Below are 20,114 nucleotides of genomic sequence, written 5' to 3' on the forward strand. Positions count from 1 at the left end.
CCACGAATCCCCCCTGCTTAAATTGGTCTACACATTATTCAAAGCAACACAAAGATGTAAACTATTGTAAACCAATACATTTTTAATTGTAAAATAGTAGAACTATACAAAGATTTATATTACAAAATATACACATTCAAATATAGCCTAATATACTTACAAATAATTATTTCTAGTATTTCATTGAAACAATATACTTTAAATAATATTATCTATGTTCTTTATTCTGAGAATCACATTAAACCTATTAAAATAGCACATTCTTTAGGATATGCATTGCAAATAATAAATTTATTTCTATACATTCATAAAAATACCTGTCTTAAAGCTAAAACCGTCATTCATCACAATCTACAATTAAATATAATTATTTAGTTTTTATGTCCTAATGAAGCACATGTATATAGCCTTGAAAAAGCAAATCATCTATACTGGACATCCATTGGCATTAATAACTGCCAACCATCGCTAAACACTAAAACAGTTGAAAGTATTGTGGTATTTAATCAGTGGCTACACTCAGACTTCTCTACTACAGTTTGATGGCATCCATCTTCAGTAATGATTGCACACTTTAATTCCAGGTTTATCTTATTGGCTTTCAGACATCTCATCAGTTCTAAAACGACTTCCAATATTGTTGAATGTTCAACTACTTGGTATCACGTCTGCTAATATCCGCCATGTTGTCTGCCATCTATATCTTTCCTTATTACTTCCTGCCACGTGACGCCATGATCGATGGTTATGTATCGGAATCCTGCCGAAAACAGAAATTACACATGCATTCAATAGCACTAGACAAGATGGAATCCTAGTCAGGCCTTATAAAAAAGGCACATTTGTACAAAACACTTCGATGTTATCTTTCTAACGCCTGATGTTACAATCAATGTTTCTCATTTCTTTGGTTTCCTAGAAACAACCCTGGTCACTCACTGTGGAATCGGCATAACTTTCAACTTATCAATAACAACGCGAAGGAATTCTTTTAGATACACAGTTATCACAGATTTGCTCTTAAAATTCATGTTTCAACAAATTTCACGATGGTTTAATTAATAAATCCGTATTTTCATTGGTGGAGATTCTTCCTATTCCGTTCTTTAAATGAACTATTTTTCTTCCTGTAAAATAAGAGAAGGCGGTTAAAATTTAAAAAGATTGGTTGCCAGGCAACGAAACATACACCCACAGCAGCTAAATCGTCCGTGCGATCGACAAGGGTTGTTACATATTTATTCTTTTGTGGGTAATTGGGGGCATTTACAGTCAATTTCATACAGATCAGATCATACAGATCAGAGAGAGAGAGAGAGAGAGAGAGAGAGATGGGGTTTAACGTCCACTCGACACAAACTAGGTCATTTCGGGACTAACATGTGGTATAATTTTATTTCAATAATCCGTAATAAACGGAAATTGTTATACGTGGGCTTACAAAAATGTACATTTCCAGACTGGTGGCGTATATTACATGTTATATATTACATATTATTGCCTATCATTTGTTAAACTGTTGAAAATATTCGACCTGGATCACGCAACAGACAAATTAGAAATGTTAGTAGATGCTCAAGACAATGAATTACACTAACTGAGATAATAAATCAATAGTTTGGAAGATTTTATTGATGATGTTTAGACGCTCCATTCCAATAATTACATATGTAAGTAATGTAAAACTCTCTTTATAGCAACCTAGATCAAGAAACACAGAAAACCAATGCCGGGAATAAAAGCGTGTTGTACACATATGAGATAAACTATTAAAACGGCCTTGGTGTGCATTTTGTAAGCTGCTCCGATGACGGTCTGCCAACTTATCTCAAATTCGCTGTATGCGGCGGGTTTACTTTCAGCGCTCATGTTGTTGTTCTTAGCGTTTAACGTCCGTTTCCACCGAAGGTGATATCGCAGACAAGTTCATTTTAATGATCTCAGCGCACGCGCAGGGGTCTTTGCTGTGGGAGGAAACCGGAGTACCCGGAGTAAACCCACGAGGTTGAGAAGGCGCCCCTATCTCCAAGCCACATACGCTCACACCTGGGATCGAAACCACAGCCGCAAGCCAGAGGTGACTGGCCAACTAGAGGTCGAAGCGTGACACTCTAGACCACTAGGCCATCCCAACTGTGTATTATTATTTAATTGCTAATGACTTTAGCTAAATGAAAAGTCTCGCCCCATATGTGGTTAGATTCAGAATATTTGCTCGAATTTTGGGATTTTACTTTTAATTGCCTAATGCTAGGTTCCCACTACCACGATTTGCGCTACGACTGAAATCGTCGTTTTAATCGTGGAGTAGTCGTGGTGGTCCTATCATATATTGAGGTCAGTCGTGGCAATCGTGTTGATCGTATCGAAACGAATCCGAACGCATCTTCACATACCAAATCGTGGACATAATAGGGACAATCCTATCGTAACGCATCGCACGACAGTGGGAACCTAGCAAACTTGTGCAGAGACTCACAATTACTAGATTCAGCAAAACATATAAGCCTTATGATAGGACCCTTATTGCCCTAAAAGTGATGTTAGTTACTCCATCTAAAACAATAAAAGTACAGGTGAAGGGCATATTACCTGCCCATGTTTTTTGGTCAGTTATCACAAAACCTTTACATTCAGGATCTATTTTACAAATATCTTCTGCTTCTCTCTGATCAAATACTGATACAGTACAACCAACACCAGACATAGAAAATCTACACCTATAATCATGTTGACCAGGTAAATCACTCTGTGTATGTTTTAAAAATTCTGAAAAATACAGAAATTTGAAAATAATTGAGACTTCATGTTAAAGAAAAGTGAAATATCCTCGAGACAACAATGCCTGTTCAAGATGGTACTAAAGAATAAAGCCCGATTATTACATTTTTGGGTTTTGTTTTTTGAAAAGCCAAGTCTGCAGGAAAGGGCCTACTAAACTTCTCGAATAAAAAGGAAATATTATCTGATTACACGGCCCCGTGAACGACACCCAATCAAATAACCCAAGGTGCAATTTTATGGATACACAATAACTGGATTTATTACTATGCAACGCTTTTAAGCTTAAATTAAAAAAAAAAATACCAGAAACAAACCTGTTTTATGCTGTTCTGGTACAGTTCTATTCAAATAATTGCCAGTTTTATATAAATTAACTATTGTATTCATTTTATCTACCAGTAGTCCAGAATTAAGTGTTAAATTACTGTAAGCATTGACAACTTGTTCTATATGTGGTTTTAGTAATAATGGTGCACCATGTGGGAGGAGGAACGTTGTAAAATGACGGCCGGTGTTGAAGAGATTTCTATGTTCGTTATACCCTAAACAATATCCCCCAATACACGATAAACTGAAATATAGAATAATAAATATTAAATGCAATACACTTTTACACTAATTTCCATCGAAATGAAATGAAATGGAGTTTAACGTCTTACTGTTCTGCTCCTAACCTGGGCTAATGAAGACGGGCATACGCCATACAGTGTGCTATGAGGGAAATTTTGCCCGGACAGCGGCACTACGGCCTACTCTTATATCGAATTCCAACTGCCAAGGGATCTTTTACGTGCACGCCAATGTGTACACGGGCCCTCGGTTTTTCGTCCCATCCGAACGACTAGATAGCTTTCCTTGTCAGCCCCTCCGTTCTGCACCACTGACAAGGGAGAACCACGCCGGAAAATCTGGATGAACTTTCTCGGCCAATGCAGGGATCGAACACCCGACCTCCAGGCTAGCGAGCTAGCGTCTTACCCACTTAGCCACGTGATCCCCTAATTTCCATCGAGGGCCACAGCAAAATAGACCACTGTGGGAAGTTATACCATATTCAATATGTTCGTGGAGTAATATATTAAATGAGCCACATTGTATATTAATATTAAAACATACTGTTTTGTAAATATATAAATACAGAACAATAAATATCAAATTCGGGGGCCACAGCGGAATATAGCCCGATGTGAAGCTATAACTTATCCAAGATTTGTGTGAAGAACAATATTATATGAGCTACATAAAACTTACTGTTTTGTAAAGTTTGAACTAGAAAATACAACTGTACATTCATTATCATTGGTACAAGACGGTTCATCAAAACCTACGTCATCAACATCTGATAACTTGAGTTGTCCATTAACTAAAACAAACTGTTGACGTCTATAATCATTCATCGAGACAGAACCATAAGGTGTATTAGCTAAAAATTCCATTAAATTCGTTACATCATGGGATATCTGGAAGTAAATAAATCGAAACTTTAATAATTAGATTAGATTACACAGTTTTGTCGGAACGAACATGCTCAAAATAATGCACTGAAGTCGATTTCGTATAGAAAAGAAGACCCAAAATTGTTAGTTATGGAATCACAAGCCTTTCAGAAGACAACACACAGGTTTAGAGAGTCCAATCCAATAAAATATAAAGGTAGGCTAAATCAGACATTGTTAATGTTTCGTAAATTCGAAAATGATAAATAAAGATAGGTTGCCAGGCAATAAAACATACGCCCACACCAACTAGATCGTCCTGGCGTCAACAGGAGTTGTCGCATATTTTTATTTTTGTCGGTAAGAAATATTTATAATACACTAAAATCTGATTAAGAGTAACATCTCATTAAGTAATTATCAGAAAATCAATAGAATGTGCTTGGCCCATGCTAACGTTTAGTATGCAAACCATTTAATATCATGGATTTAGCAGTTCAAGTAATCAAAAATCATTGAAAATCAATATACTTGTTCGTATCAATCTAAAGTCAATCAAAACGATTATATATAGGCATAAACACGGTGTATAAATATAAAATCAATCAGATGACAACTATCGTCTCTAAGGCATCCACAAAATCAACAGGCTTCTTCGTCTGATGACCTTAAACACTGTGTATAAATCTAAAGTCAATTGGCTACTAACTTTAGCCTCTAGAGCATCCACGAGCAATTGTTGACGCCCGACCGACGGGGACGACGACAATATAGGATCACATTTCAAGGTGGGCGTATAGAAATTCATAAATCATGCAGCATGAGTAAATAGCCAATTTTCTGACAAATATCTTTTATAAAATAAAAAATTATTTGAATACATCTGCACATAATATTGTAAAGTTTGTTTTGATGCAGTAAAGTTTATTCTATAAACCTGTCAGTTTGGATAACCCGTAAAACAACCTATTTTAAATGCCTACTATTTATAGACCACCATGTTTACCCACTAGTAAATACCAATTGTAATTCTATCAAATTTAATGACATGTCTTGTATTACTGTACTACCAATTACACGTTTCAATTCATTTTCCACCCAACAACTGACCTTTACAATAATACAGAAATAAAATGGCTAGGAGGATTGATGGGAAATAATTGACAGATGAAATATACATGTGCAGCAATATACCCCTACATGAAATTATTCTATGTGTCTTGATCATCTATATTTGTAATCAATACAGGTCAACTGAATAAACCTACTCATAAATAAGACGCTGGGTTTATGACAGCTTCGATCGATACATCGCTTTAAAAAAACTAGAAATGCTATAGGAAAGGAAATATCGAAAAAATATGACACTAATTGAGGTATGTTCAAAATCCATATGACACGATGTTGGTCTATATTATTCAATGCTTGCCTGATTTTGAGTATCAAATAAACCACGTAAAGCTGTCATTATATCAACATATTTCATTTATAAGATATAATATAACAATCCTATAATTATCTTATTTTAAAGGTACGAGCCATCTGAATCAATATTAACCAGTATATAATGAATAGGCGGTTTGGTACAATTTAAAGAGGTATTGACAGATAGTTCAACTCGGCTTTATGTATGCAATTTGTCATCGAAATCAAGCATTTTAAGCCGTTAATAGTAATACACCACTATTTTCATGATAAGCTATTAATTTACCAGTAATTTCGCGATGAACTTGGCCCCTATAGAGTCGAGATCATTAAGATAAGTTACTGACAAGGAGACATATCTGACAATAATCCTTTAATGGTAATTTGAGAAAGATGTTCACGTATCCATCTTCATGCCAATTTTCTTTTTTAAAAAATTATACGTTATAATTTTCAAGCCTGTAGTCTAATTCAGTTTCCACAAATTCGTCTTATAATACAACACATAACACGATTTGGTAACCATACCTAAATGTAATCGTGTCCAAGATCAATGTTTTGACAGTATATGTAGGTATATAAATTCTCTTTAAATGAATCTATGGTCATGAATTTTGAAATGATGATAGTGAGTCGTATCATCATTATGTTCAATAAATCTTTTTTTAATGGTGAGCTAAAATATTCATATTTAAACATCCGTGATTCTAAAATGTTAATTATCAAAGACTACCAAGTAAATTATTAAGTGGCATCCTACTTAAAAACAAGCCAACCGCGAGCTGATATCCCCATAGCTACAATATTGTTGCGCTTAACTGTTTAGCGCTACAATTGATACAGTCTAAGGGGCCTTACGCAAGTACAAATCGATTTTAAACGCACTATTGCCAACACGCATCATTACAGATTGTACTGAAATAAGTAATTATATCACAAATGGTGAAGACTAGACCACTAAAATGGTTACCGAACAGTTTTTCTTTGTGGTAATGCGATCTACATTTTCGAAGCGATATTTCTTATAATGTACACGATGCCACAACACCACTCATGGTGAAATTTCGTAAAATATCGCACGCGTTAACCCCACCCATCGCTTCCCTTATAAGGCAGTGTTACTATTATCATCATCTCGCCATCCCGACACCCATAAATAAAGCCTAGCTCACAACCCGTCGTACGTGCTACTACGGGCAGTTCTCGGGGAGAATTTAGTAAACCCGTGCGTGAGTCTTACGCGTCATTTGCGTGTTTTCGGCACCGTAGAAGATCGTAGACGTAGTGGAGACTTTTGGTCCTGCACATACAAAATCTTCATCCGGTTTCTTGCGGTTGTTCTACGAATTACCAAACCCTATGATCCGTGCGTATCAAAACACGTACGGCGAGTTGTGAGCTCGGCTTTAGAAGATAATTTATTGTGCCATAAAGTGTAACAGGCAGACAGATGGAGAGACAGACAGACAGACGAACCAATTTCAATAGTCCCCTGGTTTTTTCGAGATATGAATTTCAGCACTAATATATATAAAATAGCTAAAAGAGCGTCTTAACTAAATAAGGTCTTTTTGCAAAAAAAGTAAGCTCTGGCAAGTGACCATATTTATTTTTGAAATCAATGTGTTATACGTGGATCCAGTCATTTCTCGAAAAAATAAAAATGTTTTATGACCTTCATTTTATGCATTGAAATGGCATGTTTGTTTAATATCAAATTACTTTCCTATTATTTTAACTTTCAGAGTGTTGAACGTTTAATTATAAAATTTATTTTTATCTAAACGTAGAATTTAGCACGTTGCTTACTAAAATACACAATAGTGGTAAATAAGACGAATATATAAACGTGTATTATTTTGACTAAGAATTAATTATTCTTGGCACGTATTTCAATGAGTCAGACACAATGGATAAATCTTAGGAAGTGAGCTGACATAAACCAAAGTCGAAAATTGTAGTTATTGTGCCGGTTACTTCCCAATGCCATCAATACATGCAACTCAATCCTAACAACCATTGTTGGTGAAGAAACCTGATCCTGTAAGAATCTGTCACAAGACAATGGTCACAACAGCTGCACAGCACAAAAAAATAAATCTACTGCACAATTCCCTGGTATCGGTGATAAATGTTCTTGCTATTCACACAAAGAGAAGCAAAAGAATGAGGAAAAACTAAACGAAAAACTAAGATCCATTTCGGCAACGTAAATTGTCTTCAGCGAAACTATTTGTTCATGTATGCAATTCCTGTAAATAGTTTACATATTGTTCGTCGCAGCTGTCTTTCTGTCAGTTTTGATATCTGTTCAGATATTTAATAGTTCACAGTGGTAGCAATATTTATCAAATTAAAAAAAAAATACGCTCGATAAGGATTTCTTCATACCCAAAATGCATCCATATATTAACAAATGTAATGTCATGGATAGAATTTTGAATTTGTCAACATCCTCAAAGATGTTTAGTAAATAGTGTTTGTGCAGACTGGCGCCACGATTAAATCTAATATAATAAATTTAGTAATTTGACACGTATATAAATGTTCACATTTCCATTAGATACTTGATACCCCCAGTTCCCCCCTGCCCTTTAAATAATCTTAGAATGGATTAGTGCAACGTATAGAATTTATCTTCTAATTAAGTGATTTCAAATTCTATAGCGAGGGTCAAGAAATGAGTAGCCATATACATTGTGCATCTATTTGTATATCAAACATAGACTACGGGCTGGATAAATAAAGCATTAGTATATTGTTATGCAGAACATACCATAAAACGGGTTGTGAACTCACGAAGAAACACGTATTCTGTCCATTACTTTAAGATAAATGTTTCACCAATGCTATTTGATTAATAATAGATACACTGGCGGCGGAGAGAGAGAGGGAGATAGAGGGAGGGCGTTAACGTCAACTCAACGCAAGCTAGGTCAGTTTGGGACTATTTTGGTCTAACATATTCAACAATTCGCTTACACTGAGAGAAAACCGGAGGAATCGGGGAAACCTGAAGATATTAGATATGCGATTCTACTCATTGTCATGTTCAAGTGACTGATCTTAATCATGACCTAAAGCGCACACGTTAGACTACCTGCCCACCATCTCTATATATTTTGTTTTAGATAATATTAATTCTAAATATACTTTACCATAATCTGATTTCCGTAGTAATTGTAAGTGATAATTACAAAAAATTACTTATAGCCAATAGCCCTTCTAAAAATAGATTTATGTAACAATTCGTAAGTAAAGACATGCTGGATGTAATCTTTGTAGCAAATCGATAACAACATCATGTCTTTTCCTATCTTTGTCTCAAAAGAAATGACCAGAAATAATGATTTTAACTTTTCTGATACGATCTTTAAAATATTAACGAAGGTCATTTTTCGATAATAAATAAAGTACATTTTTTATATAAGCACTGCGTTTAATGGGTGTTAAAATGTGAATACCAGGATGGATGAGCGTATGATGCCCAGAAGTCACCCAAGAGAGTAAATTTGATTACAGAAAATTGAAGAATTCGCCATTTCTTTTTTATGGAAGCTCATTTATACCTTTTAGAAGGTCAACCATGATGAATCTAGTCTTGGAAACTAATGGTATTTTCGTTGCTCGGAGCTAAAATAATGCGATTTTCTTTAGCAATTGGTCCTGGGCAATGCTTATTTCATCATAGCACAATGAAGACCAGTGGATTGAGTGAACTGACAAATTACTTGGTTTGGGTTGTCTGTAGGAAGAGTTATGCAACTTGGCATAGATCTTTGCCTTCAGATTAAAAGATTGGAATGAAGACTATGAAGTGTGTTTTGAAGATAGTTGATGTATTTGTACTTTTGAAGCTGTCAATCATAATCTTATCAATGACAGATTTGCCTTCCTATCGATCAGGTATGCCGTTACCAAGGAAACGGTACCCGAGTATTGTGTAAGAAAAACCTGCCAGTCTATCGGTAAAAGATTTCATCTGAGTGCGTTACGTCATTGGATTACAAAAGCTGGACATTTCGTTTGTCTGCACGACCAGAGTAGAATTTATGATGACAGTTGAACGTAAAATGAAACTGAACACTTCAGAATGGTTATTCAATACCAAACGAGACAGACATGTAACAATGATCTTAACATGTTTTTAAACTTTATATGGCATCTTGTTTTAATTTAAGAAGATAATTATTTCAATAATACGACGCAAGTTCTTGACTCGCTTAAAGGATGTCTTTCGGATGAAGACAGTCTCTGGTTGTCTTTGGGTTAAAACTATTTTTGGTGATCTCTTAAATTCAGAACCAGAAATAAAACTTTTATTAGCGTGTGTCAGAAACTTCAGACTTAACATTAACATAAGGATGGGAACGCTAAATATTTGGTGAGTCAAACAGCTAAGTGCTTTTCAATCACATGTAAGGGTATATTAATGGGCTAATTTAGAAAGCTGGATCGATATAAGTAAATTTCTTAATAACTTGATAACACGAGATAAAATCGATATATGATTAACCGTCGTTTCAACTCTTGTTTCTATCAAATTTTGTGTGTGTAAAATATATCGATGATAACATTATACTAATCTGTTGTTAAAGTGCTAATACAAGACATCTTCTCAATTTTCTCTCTAAACTAACCTAACCGCTCGCTAACAAGCACCATCATTGACAGGTGCCAATCATCTTGACATAAACCAAATATCTACAACTATAAATCAAATTCACGTGTGCCTGCCAGTTCGAAAATTACTCCCGCCAGACGAGAACCCAGATTACTGCTTTTTTTAACCAGTCGCGTAACCTAGTCTACGATCTACATGTTTGTGTATATACAGATGTTTGGGAATCTTTTCTGTATAATCGTACAAGTGAAAAATCTTGTCTACTAAGGTCATAATTGTTTGTTCAAATCTCCTTTTCAATGGTCGCCACTTGCCTGCTCTTGGTATGTTTCAATAAAAACTATTTTAGCTCAGCCGTAAAACAGCTTTAAAGACTTGAATAGCATAAAATGTTAATGGCAAATTGAACGTCCCATGAAGCATGGTTCATTACCCACAATTATACGGGGATATGAACTTGCATTCAACGTTTAACTTGATTTTTATATCTAAACATGATATTTGAACAGAATACTGAAAATAATAGTCATGGTTAAGATGTAAAAAGCAAATTCAACATAATGTAAGATAGAAAGCAATCAAGCTGTATCCAGTGAAATGTCGGTATGGCTGTTAGTTTCCCGTTTCTGAGCAGCTCGGGTTGAAAATACGTCATTTTATGGGCGAATGGTCGACAGCGCTCGATCGCTACAGTCATAACAGTTCATCAAAAACACATTACATGCTTCTATCATTACAGCTTTAATACTTCTTCATGCTTTTACTAGTTTTATTACAGAATGATACAGTTATCACCACAGTATAGCTCGCACGTTACCAATTCTGTAACCTTTACCGATAATTGCTTGGCTAAATTCTTGTCGCCGGGGTTGTAAGGTCTCCTGATGAGTAATGATATATTGCTATTCTCACAAATGTCAACATAAACATAAAACCAATCGTCGATGATTTCATTTGGTTCCATTCCAAGCCTATTGCCGTCATTTACCGACATTATCATTGAATTATCGGACATTAGATACACGGTGTTTTTATCAAATCATCTACTCAACATCTATAATTTCCCCAAATTATTTCTCGCTAATACTTAGTATATTGTTCTATAATTTTCCCCTAATTCTTTCCCGGTAATATAAAGAACCGACAGATTTCTCAAATCTTTGACATACATATATCAACTGCACTAAATCTGGACTCGAGGACACTAAAATTTCGTTAATTGAAAACTGCATGTTTATTTAGCTTTAATTAGTATTACAAAAGTGGTTTAGTAAAGCTTTTAAATGGGAAATGATTTTTTTTTACGCATTTGTATCTATTGTCTAACATTATAACATATTATAGAGGATCGATAATATGTATAGAAACTTATCTGAAATTGTCTGTTTACGCTTGGCTTTACTTACATAACTTTTGAATAGAGTTTTAACTTGGGTTATTGGTAAGTTAATTACTTTGTTATGACGTGAACTAGGATGTAATTTCACGCAAACATCCGTCTTTCCTTTTCAAAACGTTGATCTGCCATTAAACGCGGCTAAAAAGGCCGCTGGCATCGATTCCAAGGATGGAACGTACATTATTTTCCTTTACACGACCCTTTCTTTAATTCCATTTAGACCATTAAAGCAATGTGCTCCAGGGAACGAATGTTACTTAAAACCTTCTTACATTTACACTTGAAAGCGATACAGCTGTCGTAATAATTGAGTTTGTTTTATCATATTGACTGGTTGCAGAATTATATCGTATGTATGTCCAACAGCTAATGTGATTGCAGTTTGCTTTTTTCTATTTCCAAGTGGCATATTGAACGAAACTGGACAAAATATCAAATAAGCCTTTAAGCATGTTTAGCTTCAATAACTCTAAGATATTTTCACCCAGAAGCGATAGATTTTTAAAATATTGGTTTATATGTCAAAAATTGCCAGTTTGATAAAGCGAGTTAACACTACTGTTCAACATTTGACTGGCATAACAGCATTCAGGTTTTTCAAGAAGTTCGGTCGAAGCAAACGTGCAAACCTACATAATATGTAAGCTGACTCATAATTGAGTATATCGTAGCATACTATAATTGTTTAAAAGCAAAAGCCTAATCAATATTGAAGAAACATAATCAAGGGGAGGAACACTCCAGAAATGTTTACACTTACCCTTAAACGATCCTCCCACGACATCTGGAGCAGTTTGATCAAATCAATAGTTTCTCCCAATTCTGTAACCATAACAACGGTTCGACCATCTTTATCGGCATCCTTTTTGGGTACACAAAACCCAATTACCTAAAACAGATGATAATGGTATTAGCTTACATACATGCCAGCAGTGTGCAATTGGTATTATTAACATGGCCTACAAATGGTATCAGTAATGCAATAAAGTATTCCCCAAATGGCTTGATATAAGTCGGGTATGGTCTAGTACATAATTAAAGTTTCCATTCCCTAATCCTTCATGATTGAAAATAAGATTTTTTTTTAAATGGCTTTATAATCGATTTATTTTTTCTGTGTCCGCCACTGTAAATTTAATTTAGCTGAAAATGTTGTTTTGCAGGTTAAAAGAAATAACGATGGCACTGAAGTAAACAGGCCAAGTAATATATAAGAAAATCGATATGTTTTGGTTGGGGTGGTCATTGCGTGAAATTTTTAAAAATTTGAGGGTCAATTGTGTTCGAATATTGCATTCAATTTCAACACCTCACCAACAGCAGCTAAGCCGTCCGACATACTAAAATTTGATAACGAGAAATCGTTAGAATTTGTTTCAGTGTTTGTCTCATGACCTTAAGCGCTGTGTATAAATTTTTTTATTAACTTTAGCCTCTAGCGCGCCCACAAGATTTCTCTAGTAATCATAACTTTAAATGCAATCAGCTGATATTAACTTTAGCCTCTTTGAGTGTCCACAATATTTTTCAATGTGAACAGGTGCAATAACTCTGGCAGTAATTATCGGAAATCAAGAGTCATAACTCTGGCAGTAATTTTCGGAGATCATTGAAAATTAATAGGATTCTTCGTCTCACAACCTTAAACACTGTGTATAAATTTGAAGCCAATCAGATATTATTTTAGCTTCTAGAGCTTCCACATGTTTTTTTCAAAGTGATCAAGGGACATAACTCTGGCAGTAATTATCGGATAATGTTGAAAATCAATAGGCTTCATCGATTGTCTCCTGACCGTATAAACACTGTGTATAAATTTAAAGTCCATCGGTTAGTAACTTTAGCCTCTAGAGTGTCCACAAGATCTTTCAAAGTGATCAAGGGCCATAACTCCGGCAGCAATTATCAGAAATTGTTGTAAATCACTAGACGTCATCGTCTCATGGCCGTAAACACTGTGTATCAATTCAAAGTCTATCGGATAGTAACCTTAGCCTTGGCTTTAGAGCGTGGACGCCGGACGGACGGACGGGGCGACGGCAATATACGATCACATGACAATTTGGGCGTATAAACAGCTCAGATTTAGGATGGGTACATGTAATTGAATTTTCTATACTGACAATTTATACGTAAATGCAATAAAATCTTCTTTTAGATAAAACACATATCGGTATATAGCCTAAATAGTTGTTCCCTTCAACAGTATACATAGACCTGGAGCTAGGTAGAATCCAACCAATTAAAATATTCAATTAATTTATTTTATTTCTATATATAAGTGAGCTCAACTTTAGTAAACAATAGGGGTAGCTGCACAAATATTTTATTATCTGCATTACAGGAAAATATTCTATTAGTAAGGCAAGGGCAATTTACTACAAATAACTTTGTTACCATAGCTGCTAAAATCTTCAATCTACTTCAGGTTTCCGAGTTTAAGAGTAAAAACTAGATGCATGCCAAATCATCAGTTCTGTGAATATTTATTTATTCAAAATGTCACACATTGAAAACATAAACAAATCAAAATATGAGGTTCAGAAAAAGGAAGCCATCGCACATTTTCTCCATCTGGCGAGCAGACGTGTAAACAGGGCGGACAGATGGAGCCGTTTACGGATCAGGACTTCATTAGACGTAGTTTACGTCAGGCCGTGCAAATAGCAATTACAGGCGAATATATTATAAATAGGATCTATTGGTGCAGATTAATTTAACAAAACATAAAAAAATATCTTCAACCATTTGGTATAGTGAATATATATATACCTTACTAAAAGTGTGATAACTGCGCGTGTGGTCCGTGAGAAATTAATGACGCACACATGCTGACATGGAAGATTATCTATTGAACAGTTATAATTTCATTTAAATTTCACATCACCAAAGCAGATTCAATATTCACAAATTATTTTCTACGTGTGTACAATTCACTACAAATCACAAAGTATTAAATAAGTAAGCCTATCTAAACAAAGTCGTGTCTCCCATCCCGTCAAACTAACGCGACAGGAGATTTACATAGAGTCGGTGAGCAAACATTCTATTTTGTTTGACATGTGCGTTAAGGTATGATTTTGTGCTGACCTACTCCGCCCTAAGCTCGCCCGAAACGCGCTAACAAAATGATAAGTATTATAAACGATGCAGACCTTTTCCCCTTCTGGAGCAATAAAATCTACTATATTTATAAAAGAGCTTTAACGATGTAGGATGGTATTTGAACACAATAACTATTTAGTTATTTGATATATACATGTTTCTCTAGAATAAATACTATATAGGTTATATTTCTTAGAAAGATAATACGTGCATAATGTATAAATAACGACTCATCAATTGCCAAGTCGCTAGATTAAATAATGCAATAAGAATGTACTATTTGATATTGGGACGAGTTAACATTATCGTCAGGTAATTATTTGCCCGCCTGTTGTCAGATAAAGAATGCATGACATATTTTGGAAGGCATAAAACAGAACAATTTAATTTTCCATTTTACTCTACAATTAATCGTGCAACATCGTGGGTGAAAAGTTACTGTGTCTTGTGTCTTCATGATTTCCATAAATGTAATTGAAAATGTCACCCAAAGCGTGTTTAGCATTCTTTAGATAGTTTCGTATTTCGGTTCTTGCTCTGCAATATCTCATGTAAATGTATGCATTCTTTGAATCGCATTTAGTAAATGGAACATAATCAAATAAAACACTATTAATTTGTATAATAAACCATCCATAAATAGTGTTTTGTTTGATCCCATCCAGGTATTAAGTTGGTAATATGACTTTAGCTATAACAAAAGCAGGAAAAAAGTTTAAAAATTTTGGTGTATTTAGTTGTATTGATGTGTTTGGCAAATGGATTTATCATCGAATTAATATGTATTTCTTGAAAATGCTTGTGAAGGTCTGTTGTCATCCAGCCTGCAGGGTATACGTCAGAGGTTATCTGAGTTTGAATTTCGTAACCCTCTACTAGTTTGTCTAAGACCCATAGACATAAGTTCACACCTGCCTGGCAAATTGCAAGTTAAAGTTTATTCTCGCAACTCGTGTGATCTTTGACACGACTGGAACAGGCGTGTTTGGAATTCGTGGATTGACAACGAGTTGCCTTTTGAAAGCTCAAACATAAAAACGGGTATACATGCATTTTAATTTACGATTGATTGTACATCCACGTAACTATGTTAAATGTTTTATTGTATTTGAATATGAACTCGAAATAAAGATTGCTTTTAAAACCATATATATATATATATTACGATCAACTATATGACCATACTTTCGGAATGCTATATAATTTCAGTTTTCATTCACTATAAATGTATTGTTTTTTCTCAAAATCTCTCCCATCTAAACCCGGAAGCTTTATTAAACGACTTTCAACAACATAAGACCAGGTACTCTCTTTTTTCTCTGTCTTGTCTTTCTTCTTTCAGAGAACCAATAAAAAGATAGGTTGACAGGTAACGAAACATACGCCCATAGCAGCTAAATCGTCCGGCAACGAAACATACGCCCATAGCAGCTAAATCGTCCGGCAGTCAACAAGAGTTGTCGCATATTTTACTCATTAAGTAATGATCAGAAAATCATTAGAATTTGTTTGGCCCATGCTAAGGTTTAGTATACAAACCATGTAATATCGTGGATTTAGCTGTTCAAGTTATCAAAAATCATTGAAAATCAATATACTTTTTCGTCTCAAGACCTTAAACTTTCTGTATCAATCTAAAGTCAATCGAAACGATTATATATAGGTGTAAACACAGTGTATAAATATAAAATCAATCAGATGATAACTATGGTCTCTAAAGCATCCACAAGATTTTTCAAAGTAATCAAGGGTCATAACTCTAGCAGTAATTATCGATATCGGTGAAAATCAATAGACTTCTTCGTTTCAATGTGGGCGTTATCAAAAGGAACGAACAAAAGAAATGAAGATGAAATCTACCCGACAAGAAGAAAAAATGGAAGGAAGAAAGGACCAGGTCCTACACTCACCAACAAGCCCCAAGGAAGAGTTGTACCGCCCTGCCATTCAACCGGACAAATTGACCAGACCGACAGAATTGACTTCTATCAATATATATGTACATTCTAGGTTTAATGATGGACCTTATATTATATAATATTAGGGCCATGGTTTAATTGTCATGTTCGTCCACATTTGTGTCTGTTCTGTAAAATGTTCGTTCGTCCTGTCACTTATTGTTTTGCTCTGTACATATATATATATATATATAAATATTTATTAATCCTTTTATATCCTATTCGCTAATCACATTGTAAATAATATCACAATGACATGTTATTGTCTGCGATATCACCTCGGTGGAAGCGTACGTAAAATAAAGCTATTTCACGCCGAAAAAGCATTTATTGAAACTCTCATCCCCGTGATGGCGTTTTACACAAAATAAAGTATTATGTCTTCGTTTGGGGGGTATGTCCTAAGGTTCGATATTATTGCCAACTTTGTTAATAAAACGTAACCTATACTGTATTCTATGTTGAGAAAATAATCAAACAATACAGGGTGCAGCTGAATTATGAGGTTGTTGATGATACATGAAGTTTAATCTTTTGATGCGTTCATGTTGATTGAAACTATTCCATCAACACTTTGATATGAGGTGTGTCACAGACATAACCCAGTCTGTATACAATTATTCTATTGATCAATGTCTTCTCAAGGGTGTATACCATAGCACATTCATGTAGCTATAGGTGTACACGTTTTTCATATTATATATTGGATAAACAGACAATTTTTTAATCAATATTTACCATCAATAACTTTAATGTAAACGTGAAATGAAATATGAATAACTTCTATGAATCTAATAAAATCTAAGCTCTCACAATAAAGGAAAACCATAAAATATATGTGTTGAAGATTCTGTTTTTTTAAAATAAAATCAAATCTAGACTTTCTTGTCAAAAATTAGCCAACAATAAATACATCCGCAACGGTTATCGTAAAATCAATTTTTTTTAATGTCACTATCCCGTTGACAAGATTCTCTGAATTCCTTTATTTCATTATGCAGTTCGAACAATGAATACAAATTTAAAGCAGATAAGATTATAACTTTTGTGGATAGAGCGTTCACGAAATTTTACAAAATGAAGAAGGGTCATAACTCTAAAAGTAACTACTGGAAATTGTTGAAATTCAATAGGCCTTTTCACCCCTTACTGTTACAGCACTATATACATTATAAAAAGATCGGATGATAAATGTAGTCTGCAGAGTATTTTACAAAAAGAACAAGGGTGGTAACTCTAAAAGTAACTACTGGAAATTGTAAAAAGATCGGATGATAAATGTAGTCGCAGAGTATTCACAAGTAATTGTTGGTAATGGACCAATACAGGAGACAATATTCATCCACATTTCAATGTTGGGCATATAAGTTGGTGTAATGTAGTATGTCCTTCATTTTTGAGGAATAAATTAAATCAATAACTCTTAAAATGTTATTATATATGGCTCACCTTAATAATATTATCATGGGGAATTCCTTGAAGAATGACTATCTCATTTATTATTTTCTGTGCTGCTTTCCAGTAACAATCTTCTACGGTACGTCCTTGTTCTACACATGACCCAACGTCTTGTCCTCTTATATCTACAGTTTTTACAGCCACGGGGGACCCTTTGTACATACCCTTATATACGGCCTTAGTCCAGCCCGAGGCGATATATTCCTTGTCCGTTATATTATCAATATCATCACAGTTTAAGAGTCGATTACCGTTCTTATCGAATTTTGTTTCAGTCGTCGATAAATGATGAGTGAAAATGTCACCCCGTCCACTGTCTTGTGTGTTTTCCATTAATTTCCTGAGTCGGCTTTCAAACACGGAATACTGATCGAACTGGTATTTTATCATCAAGGGTCTTCCGAGAAGTTTGCCGGTGAGATCTTTAATGGAAATTGGATGATCCTGCAAAGAGTCGCCATGCATTGATCGTTCCCCTCTGTTTTCTACGAAGCCATGATATGTTTGAAACATTAATAGATTTCCTAAGAGGAAAAACACGACACACGAGCCTGCTACATACCATACATTATCCGCGCTTGATGAGCGACGATGACGACCACGTTTCCAACTCATATTGTTCTTTGACAGCTCTTTTTTTTCTGTTTGGAAATATTCTAGGTCTTTCTCACGACACTCAGCATCTGAAAGGAAAAGAAAACAGGGTCAACGACATGTACATCGATTTTATGTAACATTGAAACTGAACTAAAAACAAAAACAAAACAAACAATTTAAATCTAAATGGTTGGAGACAAGTTTTATCATGATTCAGTGTGCATGCTGTATACAATAATTAAACAAACTACCATCCATTCATTTGATAGTAACTTTACCTGAAAACCCAACACAACAGTAACATGCACTGATCTAACAGGCGTTAAACCAGATTTGAACCAGTTTGGTAAGATTTCATAGTTTTAACACAAAACTTCGTAAAGAAGGTAAATATTTTCAGTACAAATAAATTAAAACCAGGAGATTTTGTTTAAGAAACTCGATATTATGTAAGTGCAAGTTTATATATCCGTAAAAGGAGACACGAACTAACTACACTGATGTTGTAAAAGAGGTTATTCATATTTATCTGGTTTCAAAACAACTATCGACAGTTTGTACACAAATTAGACACAGTCGAACATTCTAATTATATGTATGTTACCTTTAAAATGCACATGCAGATATATAATTATATATATATATTATACTGTATTAATATATTTTAGATTTTTTAAACGGTAGATAAGTATAAGGCTACTGAATACCAGCTTTATCCTTTATAGATATAGTGTCAACGGACAATAAAACACAACCGAAGTTTCTAATTATATATATCTGCTTTAGAATGTCCTGGCAGGTATATAATTATTATACCTATATTATATTTTAGATTTTTAGATTCAGCGGTAGATAAGTAAGGCTACCCTTTACCTAGACTCAAAAGACAATAAAGCTCAGTTTTGATGTTCACACCATGAACTTTATTCTTTCTAATTTAGTCTAAAGCCCTACAAAGAATCAAATAGAAAAGTAAAAGATATGAAGTATAAGGCAATGATTGACTTGTAATACACAAGTCAACAACTGTTAAATTGTAATTGTGTAGAGATAATCATGCGATTAACGCTATCTGACCTGTCAACATTATTACATAATATCCTTTGTCGGTAACTTTCTCTCATTATGTAGTTGTGTCCATTAACAAAGCATTTCGCCCTCCAGCTCAGTTTTTCACCCTGCGCCCATGGACATCAGCTTTTTCAGATTCACTGGTGTGTCATTCACCCACAATGGCTATTTGCAGATATTTTGCCCCTAATAATGAAGCGACATCTATCCCGCAGGGAGACAGGCAATGTGACACACTCTAGGATTTTTGCATCCCC

At 34.6% G+C, this 20,114-nt stretch overlaps 1 protein-coding gene across 1 annotated transcript; it reads right to left on the reverse strand.

The window, feature by feature from the left end:
* Positions 1–2,509: 2,509 nt before the first annotated feature.
* On the reverse strand, positions 2,510–18,872 carry LOC126821428 (extracellular tyrosine-protein kinase PKDCC). Its single transcript, XM_050549850.1, has 5 exons — positions 18,181–18,872; positions 12,429–12,557; positions 4,036–4,244; positions 3,099–3,355; positions 2,510–2,769 (listed from the first exon to the last, which is right to left on the reverse strand). The coding sequence occupies exons 1-5, from the start codon at positions 18,802–18,804 to the stop codon at positions 2,510–2,512; spliced, it is 1,479 nt and encodes a 492-aa protein (XP_050405807.1). The 5' UTR covers positions 18,805–18,872.
* Positions 18,873–20,114: the final 1,242 nt, after the last annotated feature.

This window comes from Patella vulgata, chromosome 5, assembly GCF_932274485.2.
Source record: "Patella vulgata chromosome 5, xgPatVulg1.2, whole genome shotgun sequence".
NCBI lineage: Eukaryota > Metazoa > Mollusca > Gastropoda > Patellidae > Patella > Patella vulgata.